At 42.4% G+C, this 15,357-nt stretch overlaps 1 protein-coding gene across 1 annotated transcript; it reads right to left on the bottom strand.

The window, feature by feature from the left end:
- Positions 1–5,632: 5,632 nt before the first annotated feature.
- Positions 5,633–14,994, bottom strand: LOC120684065 (DNA-directed RNA polymerases IV and V subunit 2-like). The gene is made up of 8 exons (XM_039966168.1): positions 14,706–14,994; positions 13,530–14,163; positions 12,753–12,959; positions 10,113–10,993; positions 9,719–10,010; positions 8,167–9,105; positions 7,091–7,362; positions 5,633–6,413 (listed from the first exon to the last, which is right to left on the bottom strand). Exons 2-8 carry the CDS (start codon positions 14,136–14,138, stop codon positions 5,912–5,914), a joined length of 3,702 nt encoding a protein of 1,233 aa, XP_039822102.1. The 5' UTR covers positions 14,139–14,163; positions 14,706–14,994; the 3' UTR covers positions 5,633–5,911.
- Positions 14,995–15,357: the final 363 nt, after the last annotated feature.

Genomic DNA, 15,357 nt, shown 5'->3' with positions numbered 1-15,357 from the left:
GGTGGCGCCGGCCACGCGGAGGGAGAGCTAGCCTCTCGGGGGGTAAGGAGAGAACGAGCGACGAGGCGTCGCGGCGAGGTTTATATGAGCGGCCACGGCGCTCGCGCGGCGTCTCCGGCGTAGCGTGTGGACATGAGGAGTTCTCTGCTCGCTCGTCTTGGTTTGGGTTGGGCATCGACTGTTTTAGGCTATCGGATGGGAATGGTTTGCATGGCAATCTCCCACAGAATTATAATTTCAAGGAACACATTAGTCACGGCTCTGCATTCTGTTTAGTCATGACCAATATAACAGATGAACAACAGGGTTGATGTGCATCGCAATCAGCAGCAAACACAACGAGCAAACCCCTGCCCAGAATTACAACAGAAGAGACCATCGAACCAACGACATACAGAACGAGAGCAACACTTTCTGTCCTTCGTCTTGAGTTGAATGAAGACTTGAAGTTGATGCAGCCCAACTTCTCTGATCGCTTGTTGCAGATTGCAACCCCTCACTATCCAAAAAAACAGAGAGATTGCAACCCCTCAAAAAAAAAGGCGCTTGATGCATCTGTTGCAGGAAGCTTTCAGCAAAGCATGGCGATCAGAGACGATGGGCTTGCAACAAGCGCTTACTGAAGCGTTCTCAAGTAGTCGCAGGCTGGCCGCGCTCTCCCCTTTGATGGCCTTTTTATCGTCTGATTTGGGCTCCGGGCCTTTCTCCCGCGGTGGGCTAGCCCGTCAGATGTTGAAGCATGCAATGATCATATGGATGGAATTAACCTAAAGTCTGAATTAAAGTTTATAGTCTATTTATTCATTCTGAGTGCCCCCGATAGAACCAGGCTGTAGAAGCTCCTTTAGGCTAAATATTTTTTGAATATAATAAAGGAGATAATAGTACTAATCTTGAAGAACAATGTCTATAATTACAAACTAAAGAGTGGAAAATAAAACGAGTACAATTAGCTCAAAAAACATCTAAACCCCATGACTCCATCAACAACAATATTTTAGTCCCTTCACAAAAAAAGATCCTTCAGGCATTTCTTGATATAAAATCATTAAGAATCGTATCTAGATCAATATTGTCCAAGATATCTTTCTCAATACTACACGTTAGCCAAATCATTCAATCTTTCTTGTAACATAGTTGTCCTCAAACAATTTATCAGTAGTTTCAATTTTGAGAAACTTCTTTCAGCTGAGGCTACAGTCACAGGTACAGTACAGTTAGGAGAATCTGATATGCAACAAAGATATTTGGATAGCAATTTACAGCTCTAGGGCTAACATAAAACCATTTGACATATTTATTTGCAATACTTTTAGTTCAGAGAAAAAATCATCTAGATTAGATATCCACTCCTCCAAGGCCCCCCAAATGTTGCCTCCGCCGCGCATGGGCTCGGAGCTGGTGGACTAAAATGAGTTTAATTCCATATCAACTAAAATTTAGTCCATTAGTCTTCAAAACCCACCTAATTTAAACTAAACCAACCTGCGAACTGTGAAAAGACCAAAGTACCCTTCAATATGTGCATATAGGCACAACAACAGTATATCCAATGATGAAAATATTATTTCTATATTTCTATGTATGTCCCACCTAAAGTTTAGTCCATGGATTCAAATAGGTATGGAGTAAAGTTTATTTACCTAATGTTTAGTCACCTAAAATTTAGTCCTAGGTGAAACTAGAAAATTCAAGGAATATAACAACCTTTTTTTAGCAGAACTTACTTATACCGAATTACCGATCTTACTTATCGATGGGGTCATCCTCTGTCAAGAAATATTATTGCACTGTGGCTCCATCCTTCTTACCAGGGGCAGAGCCAGCCGCAATAGCCACCGATGTCAGCGCCATGAGAGATTGATGTCAGCTCACTGAATGAACAGTGCAAAACTGTGTTTTCTTACTAGTTTTTGGGAGAACCGTCAATGTCAGCTGACAACAGCAACAACACGTAGCTCCGCCCCTGCTGCTTACCCTAAGTTGGAGGTGGCATAGAAAGTACCTGGAGCCTTGCATGTTTTGTATAGATAGTGACTCAACATGAATGTCGTCAAATACTCTAATGCAAAGTAAATATATCTCTAGCAGCACTAATTAGTGGCATACTTGTAATTGTCAAAAATAAAAATATAAACCTGTCTATAGCTCACATAACGCATGTATATGTGTCCTGAATCGGCATGCAAGAGCTGGGAGAACTTGAAAACTTACATAAGTGTTTACTGTTTAGTATCACCAACTTCTCACAGATGCATGTTGAGTATCACCAAGAGTTCCCCCAAACACTTCACATTGTACCTAAAACTCCTAAAGGGAGTAATATGAATGGCAATTCACGCGAAGTGCTTGAAGGGAACTCATGGTAACACCAGACATTGTTCATTTATGCATATATGACGTATTGACATTATCCATATGACCTTCTATACTTGGTGACACTTGGAGTTCCCCCAAACACTTCACAAAAGCCTTATTGAGCCAAGGCCCTGCGAAGTGCTTCTAGGGAACTCCTAGTAACACACCAAACGTTGTTGCTGTTTACTCATCACGCACGCTGTGGTGACCATATAACTAGCAAATGCTTAGTGACACCAAGAGTTCCCCCAAACACTTCACATAAAGCTCTAAAAAAAGTGCCTTGTGAAGTGCTTGCAGGGAACTCCTGGGGACACCAAACCTAATCGTTTCCCACGAGTATCTTATATCACATGATGGTCGATCTAGTACAACCTACAAAGTACATGTATGCAGCACCTAGCAAAAAGTGCATGCATGCTGCCGCACTTACAGACCTAACACATCATCATACTGTTGATTTCCACCCAGAGTTCCCCCAAACACTTCACTATGCACACAATAATTCCGGCCCCATGATGCACACAAACATGCAAACATTGCCATGAAACGTGTGTAGCAACTGAAGTGGTTTGAGGAGAACTCCAGGTGACAACCAACCAATTAGCTAGCTAGGACTCTTAATTATTACTTACTCCATTCCTCATGGACCACTTGACTTGTTTAATCCGCCACTGATGGTGAGCTCAGAGCTGGATGCTATTTATAAGTCTAGCCAGACTGATGAGCTATTGAAGAGTAGCAAGTTCGTAGTAGCTAGGCTGCTCCCGCCTGTACGTGGACTTCGGCGCAGTGTGGATGGAGTTGGCGATGCACCTGGCCGTGATGCGGCCTAGGTTAACTAGCTAGAAGCCGTCCGGGGAGCCAAGGGAATAATCTCGTGAGGCTTTTGGTCGATCTGCGCACGGCGCTTGCTCGGAATCGCAGAAAGCGCATGGAGAGCAAAAGCGCCCACACCCTGCAAATTCCCTTATCTCCAGGAGAGCAGAGCGCTGCATGCCGTGCATGTGTCGTCGTCGCTCGGTTCCTGGCCACCCACATTTCTTTCAGCTCACAACAACATGCAGACCTTGTCAAACTTGTGCGTTAATCACACTGATCGAGTAGTAGCTGGCAGCAAAAACTGAGATGTGCGTGCTGACGGCCTGACGCTCAGTGCGGTGGAAAAGCTGATGACGCTCTGTGATTGCCTCGTGTGAATGTTTGGTTCAGTCATTCAGATGTGGCACAACAGCAGCAGGCGCATTGAGGCATTTTAGCTGGTAGTGCTCTGCTCTCTGGTTCATTGTTAGTCTTGAAGAAGCAAATTGTCAAATTCAGTTATAAAGGCAGAAGAGAAATTCATCTGTTACAGGCAGCTTAGCCTAATTATAGTTACAGGCATATAGTTCCCTGAGATGTGCGTGCTGCTAATGATGTCTGATTAATAATCCATGTTGAACAAATAAAGCTAAACTTTATGAAACAAAACCTATTTGTGCATCTATTATTGATGTCTTGACGAACATGATCAGGCTGGTGTGAATTTTTAATTGAGGATATCAAATAATATAGTTGCAGCATATTGGCATGATGCACGAAGTATTCCCTGTTGTCCTGCATGGTGGTTGTCGGTGGGACTTCCAGGTTCAGCAATATTAAACAGATGATGACAGCGATCATGCAATAAACAAAACATATTACCTAATCGGGAATTTCCTAGTATAGCCTAGCTGTGAGCAACTGAGTAAACACCCAACAGGTCAGGGTTCGAATCCTAGTTGGAGCGAATTTACATAGTTGTTGTAAAAAAATCTCCTTACCAGCAAAAGCTGGAGTTTAGAGGTATTATCAAACTGTAATGGAGATTATCTTCTACCTTAATCACATCACAGTACCTCCGGGAGATCTTCCCGACAGGTCGAGTTTTTTTTTCTTTTTTCTAGTATTAAATCTGTCCCATGCAAGCCCAGTGGGCTAGTTGTGTCATTGTGCGCTACTGAATGGGCATGGCAGCATAAAGGCAGGAAAAAAGCTGGGACGGGACGACACCAGAGAATCAATGACTCGTATTCCCAAATCCCAAAAGGCCAAAAACCATATGCCCAAACGCAAAAGCTAAAGAAGGGGCGTCCAGGTTCAATGCATGTGATCTCCCCTGTGACCGTCACTGCAAGACATGTTTCAAAGCCAGGTCCAAACCAAGTCCAAATTGTTCCGGCAGCTATGAGGAAGACTTTGGGGGCGATGGAGAGCGGGGAGTTTGCAGTATAAGTACCTTTGGATCGAGGAGCATCACTCGTAAAAGCTAGGCAAAGATGCATCGAACACTGTTCTTCTTCCTCAAGCTGTAGCCTGTGGGAGGAGAGGCCTCGCATGGAGTTCCCCCATTCACTTCTTGGTCCCCTGCTCGTTCCCTCAGGTAGAGAGGATCTGGTTTCCGTGCTGGTTTATCTCTCATCCAAGTTCATGGAGGGGGGGGGGGGGGGCGGATTCGTCTCTGATCATCCTCATGCGTTCTGTGCCTTGGTTTGTATCAATGCAATTGTGCAAATAAATCGTTGATGAGTAACGATCGATCCAAGCTGAGTTATCTCATGAGATATTTATTTATTTACTTATTTATTGTATCCCAGTTTCTTGTGTGCGTGTATGCTTGTGAATTGTGATGGATCGCCTGCAGAAATGCAAACGTGTACAGTGTACCTTCCATCATGCAGCTTTTTCTTGATGATGATAGATGATAAGGGAAGATGAGGCTCGTTTTCCTTTAGGGAAGGGGGGGGGGGGGGAGAAGAGAGAGGAAGCTTCCATCCTAGTTTTAGGTTGAATGGTGACGAGTATGTATTTACAAGCAGCAGCAGAAGTCATCATTTAGATTGCTAGAAAAATACAGCAGCACATTTTCTGTATTTTTCTGCTCCAAACCCTTAGGATGAAGATGAACTCGAACTAGTAATTATTCCATCAATCCAAACAACACAGCTCCCAGATCAAGGATTCCAATGCAGACTGCAGTAACATGCGCAGTTTCTCTCAGAGTCTATGGACAATTTCAACTCGCTCAATTTGCAGACTGGAGTCTGTTGACTCAAACGTCAAGCCTATTAGCACCTACGATTCTCAAGGCAAGCATACCCTTTGCTTCTTAAACTTCAGTAATCCTCGTCATGAATAATGCTGCAAACCTACGAACCATCGCACCCATTACCTTGGTAGTCTGCACCAGGCCGCAATGGCAACATTTCCAAATCCCCACGGAGCACCAACATAATAATAAATAAAATCTCCAAAATAGAAGGCACGCAACAGAGAAATTCAGTCAGGAAACAGGACACGAGAGTTCTTTCAGTTGGGCATAGTTTACCAGATGAGCAGAGTAATAAAGGCTACAAGGTTTAGTTTCAACAGGGTTTCTTCCGAAACTTGAGACAGACGCCCCTACGCACTGGAAATATCCTGCTGCCACTGCCAGTGCAATTCACTCTATCGGTTCGCCCATCCTTGCTATGCCAGCATCACACAGGTTTATGTACATGACTGGATAGCAAATAGGTTTAGGAGTTCTAAGCTTCTAGCAGACTTCTGTCTCGAACTTGAGGCAGATCCCCATGCTAAAGAGTTCCTGGTAGAGAAGCTTTGCACCATAGGGCACATTGATCCTCACTATGTTCTCAGAAGACTTGCAGAAGCCACAGTACGGCCCCCTGATCTTTTTCCCTCCTGGGACACACCTCATGATAACATTAGCCACCCGCTCGCATGTCTGGCAGATGTGCAACTGAGAGAAATCACTAAGCATGAACAGCCGCTCATGCAGGTTGGCAGCAGCTCCATGGGCGAGGAGGCAATCACGCTCCATTTCTCCAAACTTAACTCCACCAAACCTTTTCCTGTCAGCGACAGGCTGCCTTGTGAGGGGGTGCACTGGTCCAGTGTTGCGGAATTTCACCTTATCTTCGGACATGTGAATCAGCCTTTGGTAAAATGTAGGGCCCATGAAAACCAAGGACTGCATCCTTTCACCAGTTCGGCCATTTATAACGCTCTCGGCTCCCCATTTTGAAAATCCAAACCTGCAATGCAATGAGATATATAAACTTTGGAAATTAACTAAACAAGTCTACACCTAAAATCTATCCCTGCAAAATATGCTTGATCATCTAAAGTAAGATGCTCACTGATACCAACAAGTCAATGTATGGGTACACTCAGAGCTCGATATCTTCTAGTAGCACTGCTATGTATGTGTCGGTTAAGAAAATGACAATCATCAACTGATGCGTAATATAAGATAAACAAAAGGACAGCTGCACACTCCCACAATCTGGAGAAAAAAAACTACAAAAAGGTATGTACATATGAAATGTCGTATGAAATAACAATTGTAAACCTTGAGCGAGTTGAACAATGCAGTGAATGTTTAGCCAATTTTACCAATATATAAAATATGAGGTTAGCCACCTGATCTATGCAGGTGATTCTGTGCATGTGTCTTTTCTTTCCCTTGCTTTCTTTTTCTTCTGCACTACTAAGTAGTAACGTACTAGATAACAGAGCATAGGGTGCACTAATGATGCACAAGATCCTTATCAGATGTAACAAACTTATACCAATTACAGAGTTCAACTAAAAGATGCTCACTAAAATGCTCATCCGTTTCAAATCATTTCATCTATTTGTTTAGAGTGCATAGTCTGGTGACTGAATTAAGGAAAGCACCTATTCATCCATTAGAAAAAGAAACACTTACTTGTGCAACTGCTCTGCGATAACATCAACTGATGCTGTGGTGAATGGTGTAGCATATCTCATTGTACCTCCGAGGGCAATTCCCTTCCCCAAAGCAGCTTCAAGCAATTGGCCAGGAGTTTGACGTGTTGGGAAGGCATGCGGATTTATCACAATATCAGGGACTATTCCTTGGAGAGTAAATGGGAAGTTTTCCTGAGATTCTAGAAAGCCAACAACGCCTTTCTGCCCATGCATGCTAGAAAACTTATCTCCAAGGCACGGTGTTCGAACCTGAAATCAGATCAGCCGAAAACTTTATATATGGCCAACAAAAACTAACATATGATGTGTGAATGTGAAGGTATACCAAAAAGGACAGCGAAGAATATGCTAGCACAACATTGCATTACAAGTGTAGAAGGAATCTAAAGAGTAATGAAAAAAAGGATAGTTGAGCTGCTGGACCAATCGGCCAAGCAGCCTATCTAATTCTGGGGCCATCCACCTCCCAAAATTAAAAGAGATGGCAAATTAAAAATTAGAAAAAAAAAATAAAGGCACCTTCCAATTCTACAAAGGCACAATTTAAAAATGTTAACATGGGAATGGAAGGAATCAAATAAACAGTTGAACCCCACAAAAGGATAATAATTTTAGCAAGATTTACTTTAAGCATAAAAGGATGATGATATAATCCCTTTAATAGTTCCATGATCTCTCTGGGGTATCCATGAGTGCACATTAATGCTTGTCTTGCTTCCATTATTTCCTCTTAGTTGCATGACAAGAATATACATGCAGATAAATTACATGATTTTTTAAAAAAAGGAAATGTCAATAAAGCCAACAGTCAGGAGCAAGAAGTGATTGGTTCATTAAGTATAGTATATTTTTAGACAAGGAAAGGGCAAAAAGCTCAACTAAGAATCATTGTCAATGCAGATGGTTTCTATCAATCCAAGAAACACAGAGAGATCAAGAGAAAAATGCAGCATTATTCTGTCTAATAAGTAAGGTTAGTATACCAGCTAAGTCGAAATTCAAGGAATGTGCTACAGGATAAATAGTTCTCTGCTAAGAAAATCAACATTTTACCTGTCTTAAAGTAACAACAGCAAAATTCTTCCCTTCATCATTTGCTGAAAGCAATACTTTCTGAACCATTCCCTTTTCAGTATGCTTCAGCTTAATACTGTGGTCTTCTCCAGATTCCGTAACTTTACCAATAATAATGTCATTGGTCTGAAGACTTGCACCAATGTAAGGTAAGCCATCATCATCAAGATTGTCGACACACCCTCTTTTGCTTTCCATTTTTCCAAAGTCTATCTTTTCCTTCTTCAGTCTTTTGGTTCCATCTTTGTTTTCAACATCTGCCTTATAGCTCCTGAGGTGCTCAGTCCGAAACATACCACGTTCAAGAGAAGCTCTATTCATAACCAGGGAATCCTCTTGGTTAAATCCCTGATGAACATTGACTGCAACAATCGCATTTTGACCGTTGAAATATTCTGGTCTAGAAAAGTCATCTTTTCTTCCAATAGTATAATCTGATCTGCCAAGACAGTCAGCTATAACTGTTTTGAAAAGAGGCCTCTGAGGATAATATAGTTGATGAGAAAGAGTATCAACTCTGATGTGTGGGTTTGTCGTGGAGTACCCAATAGCTTGCTGTGAGTGTTTTTCAGATTGGTATAGTACCCTCCGAGCAAAATTGTGGTTTGCAAAAGGAATGATACCGCAACTTAGTCCCAGCAGAAAAGAAGGATCCAGCTCACAGTGAGTATAACTAGATATCTCTCCTTCACTCCCAAACAAATGTCTGATTCCCCAGGCACATTGTATATCCTCCTCCTCCTCAACACCAATGAACTCAATTATTTCTTGTTGCATTAATTCCTGGAAAGAGTATTGGCGGCCCTTTGGTTTTCTGATTTTATTGAGATTTTCAACAACAAGAAGGGGTCTGAGGAGTCGCCCTGCGTCAGAAAACACACGAACTTCCTTGTGGTGCTTGTCCCTTTTGATTTCAACCTAATTAGATCGAACAGGAAACATAGGAAACATTATAAGGAACATCTTGGTGTCAAATTGTCTTACAAGTTACAATAGAATTGAGGTTTAAAAAATTAAAGCAACAAATCACATTTGTGCACTGACAAAAGGATGCAATCTAAAATTACACAACATTCAAGGCAGACAAGAAATGCTCACAGTTAATTGGAACAGAAAAGGCAACACAAAAACAATTCGGGAAATTGGTAATAAACATACCAAGATAACAACTTGATCACTTCACCCGAAAAGATTTTTAACCTATTTATTTCGTTGACCAAAATGTGAAAAAAAAACACTTATTCTCAGGAAATAGATAACATATATAAGACAGCATCAAGATTCTCAACAGATTGCAAAGTTTAAATAAGAAGCCAAGAAGTGATCTAAGGTAAACCATTGTCAAACAAGCAGGTTGTATAAGTTATATTGATGCATGAAGATTGGCCTTTGTACAAAAAGCTATGACAAGTCACTAGGAAATAGAAACTCTTAAGAAACAAAACGTTATACAGACATGGAACCAGCAACCCAAGCAACTTAGTAAAGTCAGAAAGTCTCTAGCCATCTAACCATGGGAAAGAGAGCAAACCTGTGGATCGATCAGACTGCTACGTCTCATGCACCTTAATCGCAATACAAATGAAGCTGAATCAGTACAAGATCCTACCCAGTTGCCATTCAGAAAGATCTTATCCATTCTTTGAATGTTCTCAGTAGGAATTTCATTCAGCTTACTCATTCCACAAGAAATGAAGCCCTCAATCAAAGGCTGCACCACCCTAGAGCTAACAATAGCAGTAACAGCTAGATTTTTCACAAGTCCACAGTTTTCACCATCAGGAGTGGACATAAAACACAGCTTTCCCCAGTAGGATGGATTCCTGTATGTAAGGGTTTTCAGTTTCAAGTCAATTTACACTAAGATATACAAAATCATAAGATAGAAAATGCACCACTTGGTTCATGAAAATAATGTTACTTACGGATATCTAGCATCACCAGCTTTCCCAGCATAAGCAACCCGCTGACGGGTTTTCCTCAAATCAGACATCATTTGAAGAGGATTTGTTCTCCTTAGAGTCGCAACAATTCCTGAGCACCGTTCAGTTCTTTTGTAGGGATGGCACCAAGAACCAGTGGAAAAGGCACGAGTTAGACCATTAGTGACAATCGATGCATCAATATAACGTTCAAGATCTTGTAACTCGCGGTCACCATTCAAATCTCTCTGAATAGCCTTAACCATGCGCCTCTCTGCATGCCTAATATGTGACCGAAGTTCCCTTCCAAGCAATTCACCAGCCAGGTCCAACCTCTTATTCCGGAAATCATCCTTATTGTCACATTTGCGCTTTCCAATAAAAGCCATTAGCAGGCATTTCACCATGTAACCTAAGAAAAGTGCTTTGTTCCTAAATCCACTAATATCAGGAAAGAGAAACTTATTAACATAGTCATCAAAGGACTCTGCTGGAGGAAATCTTGATTTTTTTACCAACTCGTCAACATATTGACGTGCTTTATCTGATTTACGAAAACCTTCACACAGTTCATCAGATTCTTTGATAGTTGCAGATATTGTGTTGACAACAGAAGCATCACATTCTTGCATATCTATCACATCAAAAGCTTCCTTGTCTGATGATATTCCTAGTGCAAAAAACATCAACCAAATTGGCATTGTCGCATACAGAAAGGACATTGAAATGATTTTGCTCCCACTGAAATCTTCGCTCTTTGTAGATTCCACTAGTTTAATATATATGCGCCTTCGCTTCATTTCAGACATAAAAGAGACAGTCCAGCAAGGTCGATCAACAATCCAAAGCCTGCTCAGGCATCTTTGCTCTTGAGCAATGAATACCTGGATATTTCACAAAATGGAAGCAAAGTTATATAGAAGAAATATGCTATATAGGGGACAATGTTTTCTTTGCAGTAAAGAGCTGTTGCTCTGACAGAGTCACATCCCAAAAGGAAACTCCAGATGAACTTAGCAAATAATCAGCTCTTCAGTTCTATAATCATGAAATGATGTCAGAGTACGTCATCAGAAAACCTCATTATTCCTATAAATAATCCTCATTAAAATTTCCATAAGCTATTAGAATCTCCATGGTACGCCTATTAATATGTTGACGCACGATTAGAACATCTCTACTATTTGTAAAGCAGGCAATGATTCTGCCCTGATTTTTGGTCCGTCAAACCATTTCCGACTGAGCACCTGTGTCGGTCAGTCTGGGCCCGTGCGTCCATGCTGCATGTGCATCAATCCCGTCCGCCTTGCCTCCTTGTGTGGATACCAGCTAGGTCCCACCTGGCCACTTTCTGCGCATACGGCATGCAGCAGGTTATGTGTAGTGCATACACGGTCGTGCAGTCCATATTCTACCCCGCATGCATGTGGAGTGCGTAGTACAGCTGGACAAGTCTAAGAAAGGGCCAAAATGGGCCAGGCCCATACAAACTTTGCTTGTGTTGGCAATTTAAATACCAAAAGCAAAAATTCAATCTCAAATGGTTGGTGAAATGATTATCAATCGAGCTATAGCTTAATCTTTTACTCTTTGCTTTTGTATTGGCAATCCCTAGCTACTATTTGACTTATTGTTCGATTCAAAATTCGATCCTTCCATGATCTATTCCTCTTCTACTACTAGCAATGTCCATGGCCTTCTTTGTTCGTCCAGCAATGACGCATGTGAAAAGGCCATACTCAAAGATGTGAAATCAATCTGTATCATATGGACGATAATTTAGTTCCACATGGAGACTTTGTACCATCGAGACCTGCATAAAACATGGTAAGCTCACACCGCTCTTTTTTTTGGCACGGCGAGCTCGTGGAAGAGGCGATCCTAGCATAGTGACCGTTGCCTCCGGAGGAGGCAGAGGCTCGGCGACATGGGGTGTTGCCTTGTGTGGAGGGGAAGCGGAAGGAAAGAGAAGCCGCCAGATCCTTGGGAAGGCAGGTGGGGACCGGGGCGGGGGGAGGGGGGCATGCATGATGGTGCAGGGAGGGGTGCAAGGATTCTTTTTGCAGTTGCAATGCACGGGCATATTTGCTAGTATAGATTAAACACAAGAAGGCAGCATATGAGATTAGTATGAGACCAACTCATGTGCCTGTTGTGCCAAAGATAATTCCTTTGATAGCACCCCATGTTTATATAACTACAATTCATGAAATTGCAAATATAGTCATTATATTACTAGTGCTTTTGAAGAATACATGTGGACCTCTTTTCCACCTTAAGAACTGCCAGTAATGCACATAAGATTTTTCTGACTCGGTTCTAAGAAAGGTTGCCCTATAGTCTCATCTCAGACAACAAATGGGACACTTGAAACATGTGATGATTCAATCATCTTGCATAATACATCCCCCCCCCCACCCACCAAAATAATAATAATAATAATAATAATAATAATAATAATAATAATAATAATAATAATAATAATAATAAACCCAAAAAAATCTAAGACAAAGGGAGAAGATGAACACCTGGTGGGGAGTACCAAACACTCTGGGAGGTACTCACATTGCCTGCCAACCCAGCTATTGACTGGTTCTCATGCGTTAACAAAAAATGAAAAGACAAACAGAGATCAGAATTTACCTTCTCCATTCCCTTAACCAAAAAGTATCCGCCTGCATCGAACAGGCAGTCACTTTCCTTGTGACTATGCAGCAAGCACAAATCTGATTTCACCATAACCGGAAGGCGGCCAATAAATATCCAATGAGTTTCATTCATAAAGTCCCTTTTTTGAACAAAACCATCATTCCCTGTTTTAGACTTGTCACTTTTCTCTAAAGAATAAACCTGATACAATTAAAACCAGATCAAATAATCATGTCACTGTAACACCTAAGAAAATCTGAGTAACTGTGCGTGCGATACCAAAATCAGTGCATGAATTCATGTCTCTAGCTTCATTGAGCACAGTGAATAAGTAAATTTGAAGGCCTAATTTTTCAATTGCAATCCAGTGTGCAGAAAATAAAGAACTAATGGTGTTCTGAAAACACCAATCATGCATCCAGTACTAGGCTGCTCTATATGATGTTCAATCACAGACTAATTCAATACATTGATTAGGCCATTAGGGTACCAGGGGAATACGCCAATCAAATGCAGGTGAGTCAATATTGCTCAATAGAAAAACAAAAGCCAAGGCATCGGTTTATAAGTTTGCTTATGAGAACTGGACATAACTTCTTGTTGCCTGCAATGTATTATTCTGATCATGACATCCATACTGAAGCATTTTATAATTTGTTCATTTTCCTCGTCATGGATTCTATAGCTTGTATGAATTTGTGGCACATTTTAGGGGAAATTACGGCAGAAAGAACAAATAATTAAAATATACAAAGAGTGAATATTTTGGACCTGAATCGTCACTTCTACTTTAATTTTGGAAGCATATGTCATATTCTGGAGGCGGGCATGCCTCGGTTTCAAATCAATATCAACTTCATCTTTGCCAGACAAGAATACAGGCTTTTCAAGCTTCACTCTCCCAAACTTGATGATGGCGTGCTTCCAGCCACCTGACACTTTCTTTGAAGGATCATAACCAGGATCAACAATTACTTCGCCTAGTGAATCAAAAAGCTCCTGGAGCCCATGCGAGACAAACTCATTGTAGGAATTTATCTGATGGCTAATCAGACCAATTTCATCAAAGAAAGACCTTGATGCTTCTTTGCAAAACTTCTCTAGGCTTTCTACACTCATGTCGATTGGAACATTTGAGCATGGCTCGGAAGAAGACTTTCCATTAATATCATCAATACAGGATTCATCATCAAGAGATGTTTTTCCCTTCACATCCACATCCATAGAGGTCTGTCCTTCATCAACATGTATAGGAGAATCATTGCTTCCCTCATCCATGTTATTGAACTTCTCCGCTCCATCATCATCTATTACCATAAGTTCTGGCTCAGAAACAGAGCAGTTTGGTGATTGCCCACTGTCCTTCTGTGGCTCTTCCATTGCACAAACACTGGCAGCTTATACCCTATCAAGTATAACAAACTCACCAAATCAGTCAATTCGAAATTAACCATTTCAACAGAAAGCATGCCATATAGAGTGCACTGTTGAAATTCAGAAACCGAAAACATTAATGATTTATGGAAAACACGCTCACGAGGCACTTGTGGCATGAGCGGTTGCATGCCTGCAGGATCTTCCCACAAAGTTGTGTGCCTCAACCTCAGCATGGTGCAACATCATTATACGGCTTACAGTTTGCACAAAACATAAGGAGCAAGCGATAGCACAAATCAGAGAAATCTACCCTAACATACAGCCCCAGAAAATAAGCTGCATCCGCTCCTTGGGTAGCGAGAAGCTCCGCGGTGAAAACTAGTGTCAGTATTGCGCGCTGAAAAGACAAACCCAGTTGAATCACTAACGAATGCGGTGGATTAACCTCGCACCACGCAGCAAACTAATCCCCAACTAAACAAAAACCAAAACCAACGCTTAGAACAGGGGACTCCATCCAAACAAATCTGGTATGACCTGCCAACAAACGCAGAGTATCGATCCACGTACCTGAATGGATGTCCCCTGCACTAGAGTCTAGAGGACTGGAGAGTGGCGGGTCGAGGATCCGGCGCCCGGCGTCGGGAAAGGGAGCTTCGGAGGCCGGACGCGCACCCGACCCTGGAGGCGCGCGCGGCGGCCTCGCCGGAGCCGAACCCTAGCACGCCGGGACCACGACTCCGTCGCGCGATGGGGTCGATGCTCCCGAGTCCCGAGCGGAGCGTGGGTGGGGAAGGGGGAGGGAGGACGGGGAGGGGTTTAGTGAAATGCTGCGTCGCCGTCGCCGTCGCCGATGCCCTGAGTTCTGACAGGCGGGCCCACCGACGGAATTGGTCTGTGGGGCCCGGCGTCTGTTTGGCACGGACTCTATCTGCGGAGAAAGATCCGCCGTCCATGGTGCGCTGCAGGCCATCCAACGGTAGTGCGCGCTGATTCGCGAGGATCAGTAATCAAGGAGAGAGGATGGCGTGGGATCTTCTGTGCGCGATCACGGTTCATCGCAGTTTCGCAGGTTTTACAGGAACGGATGTGCGAACGCTAGAAGCCTAGAATGTCTTTTCAGTTAAGTGAGCTCAACCAACGGCCAGGCCAAAGGGTTGCAAAAAAATTCAGAGAGACAACGTTACAAGCTTCCATATACTTTCTGAACCCCGGGCCGTCA

Source organism: Panicum virgatum, chromosome 7N (assembly GCF_016808335.1).
Source record: "Panicum virgatum strain AP13 chromosome 7N, P.virgatum_v5, whole genome shotgun sequence".
NCBI lineage: Eukaryota > Viridiplantae > Streptophyta > Magnoliopsida > Poales > Poaceae > Panicum > Panicum virgatum.
This window is presented reverse-complemented; position numbering and strand designations above follow the sequence as displayed.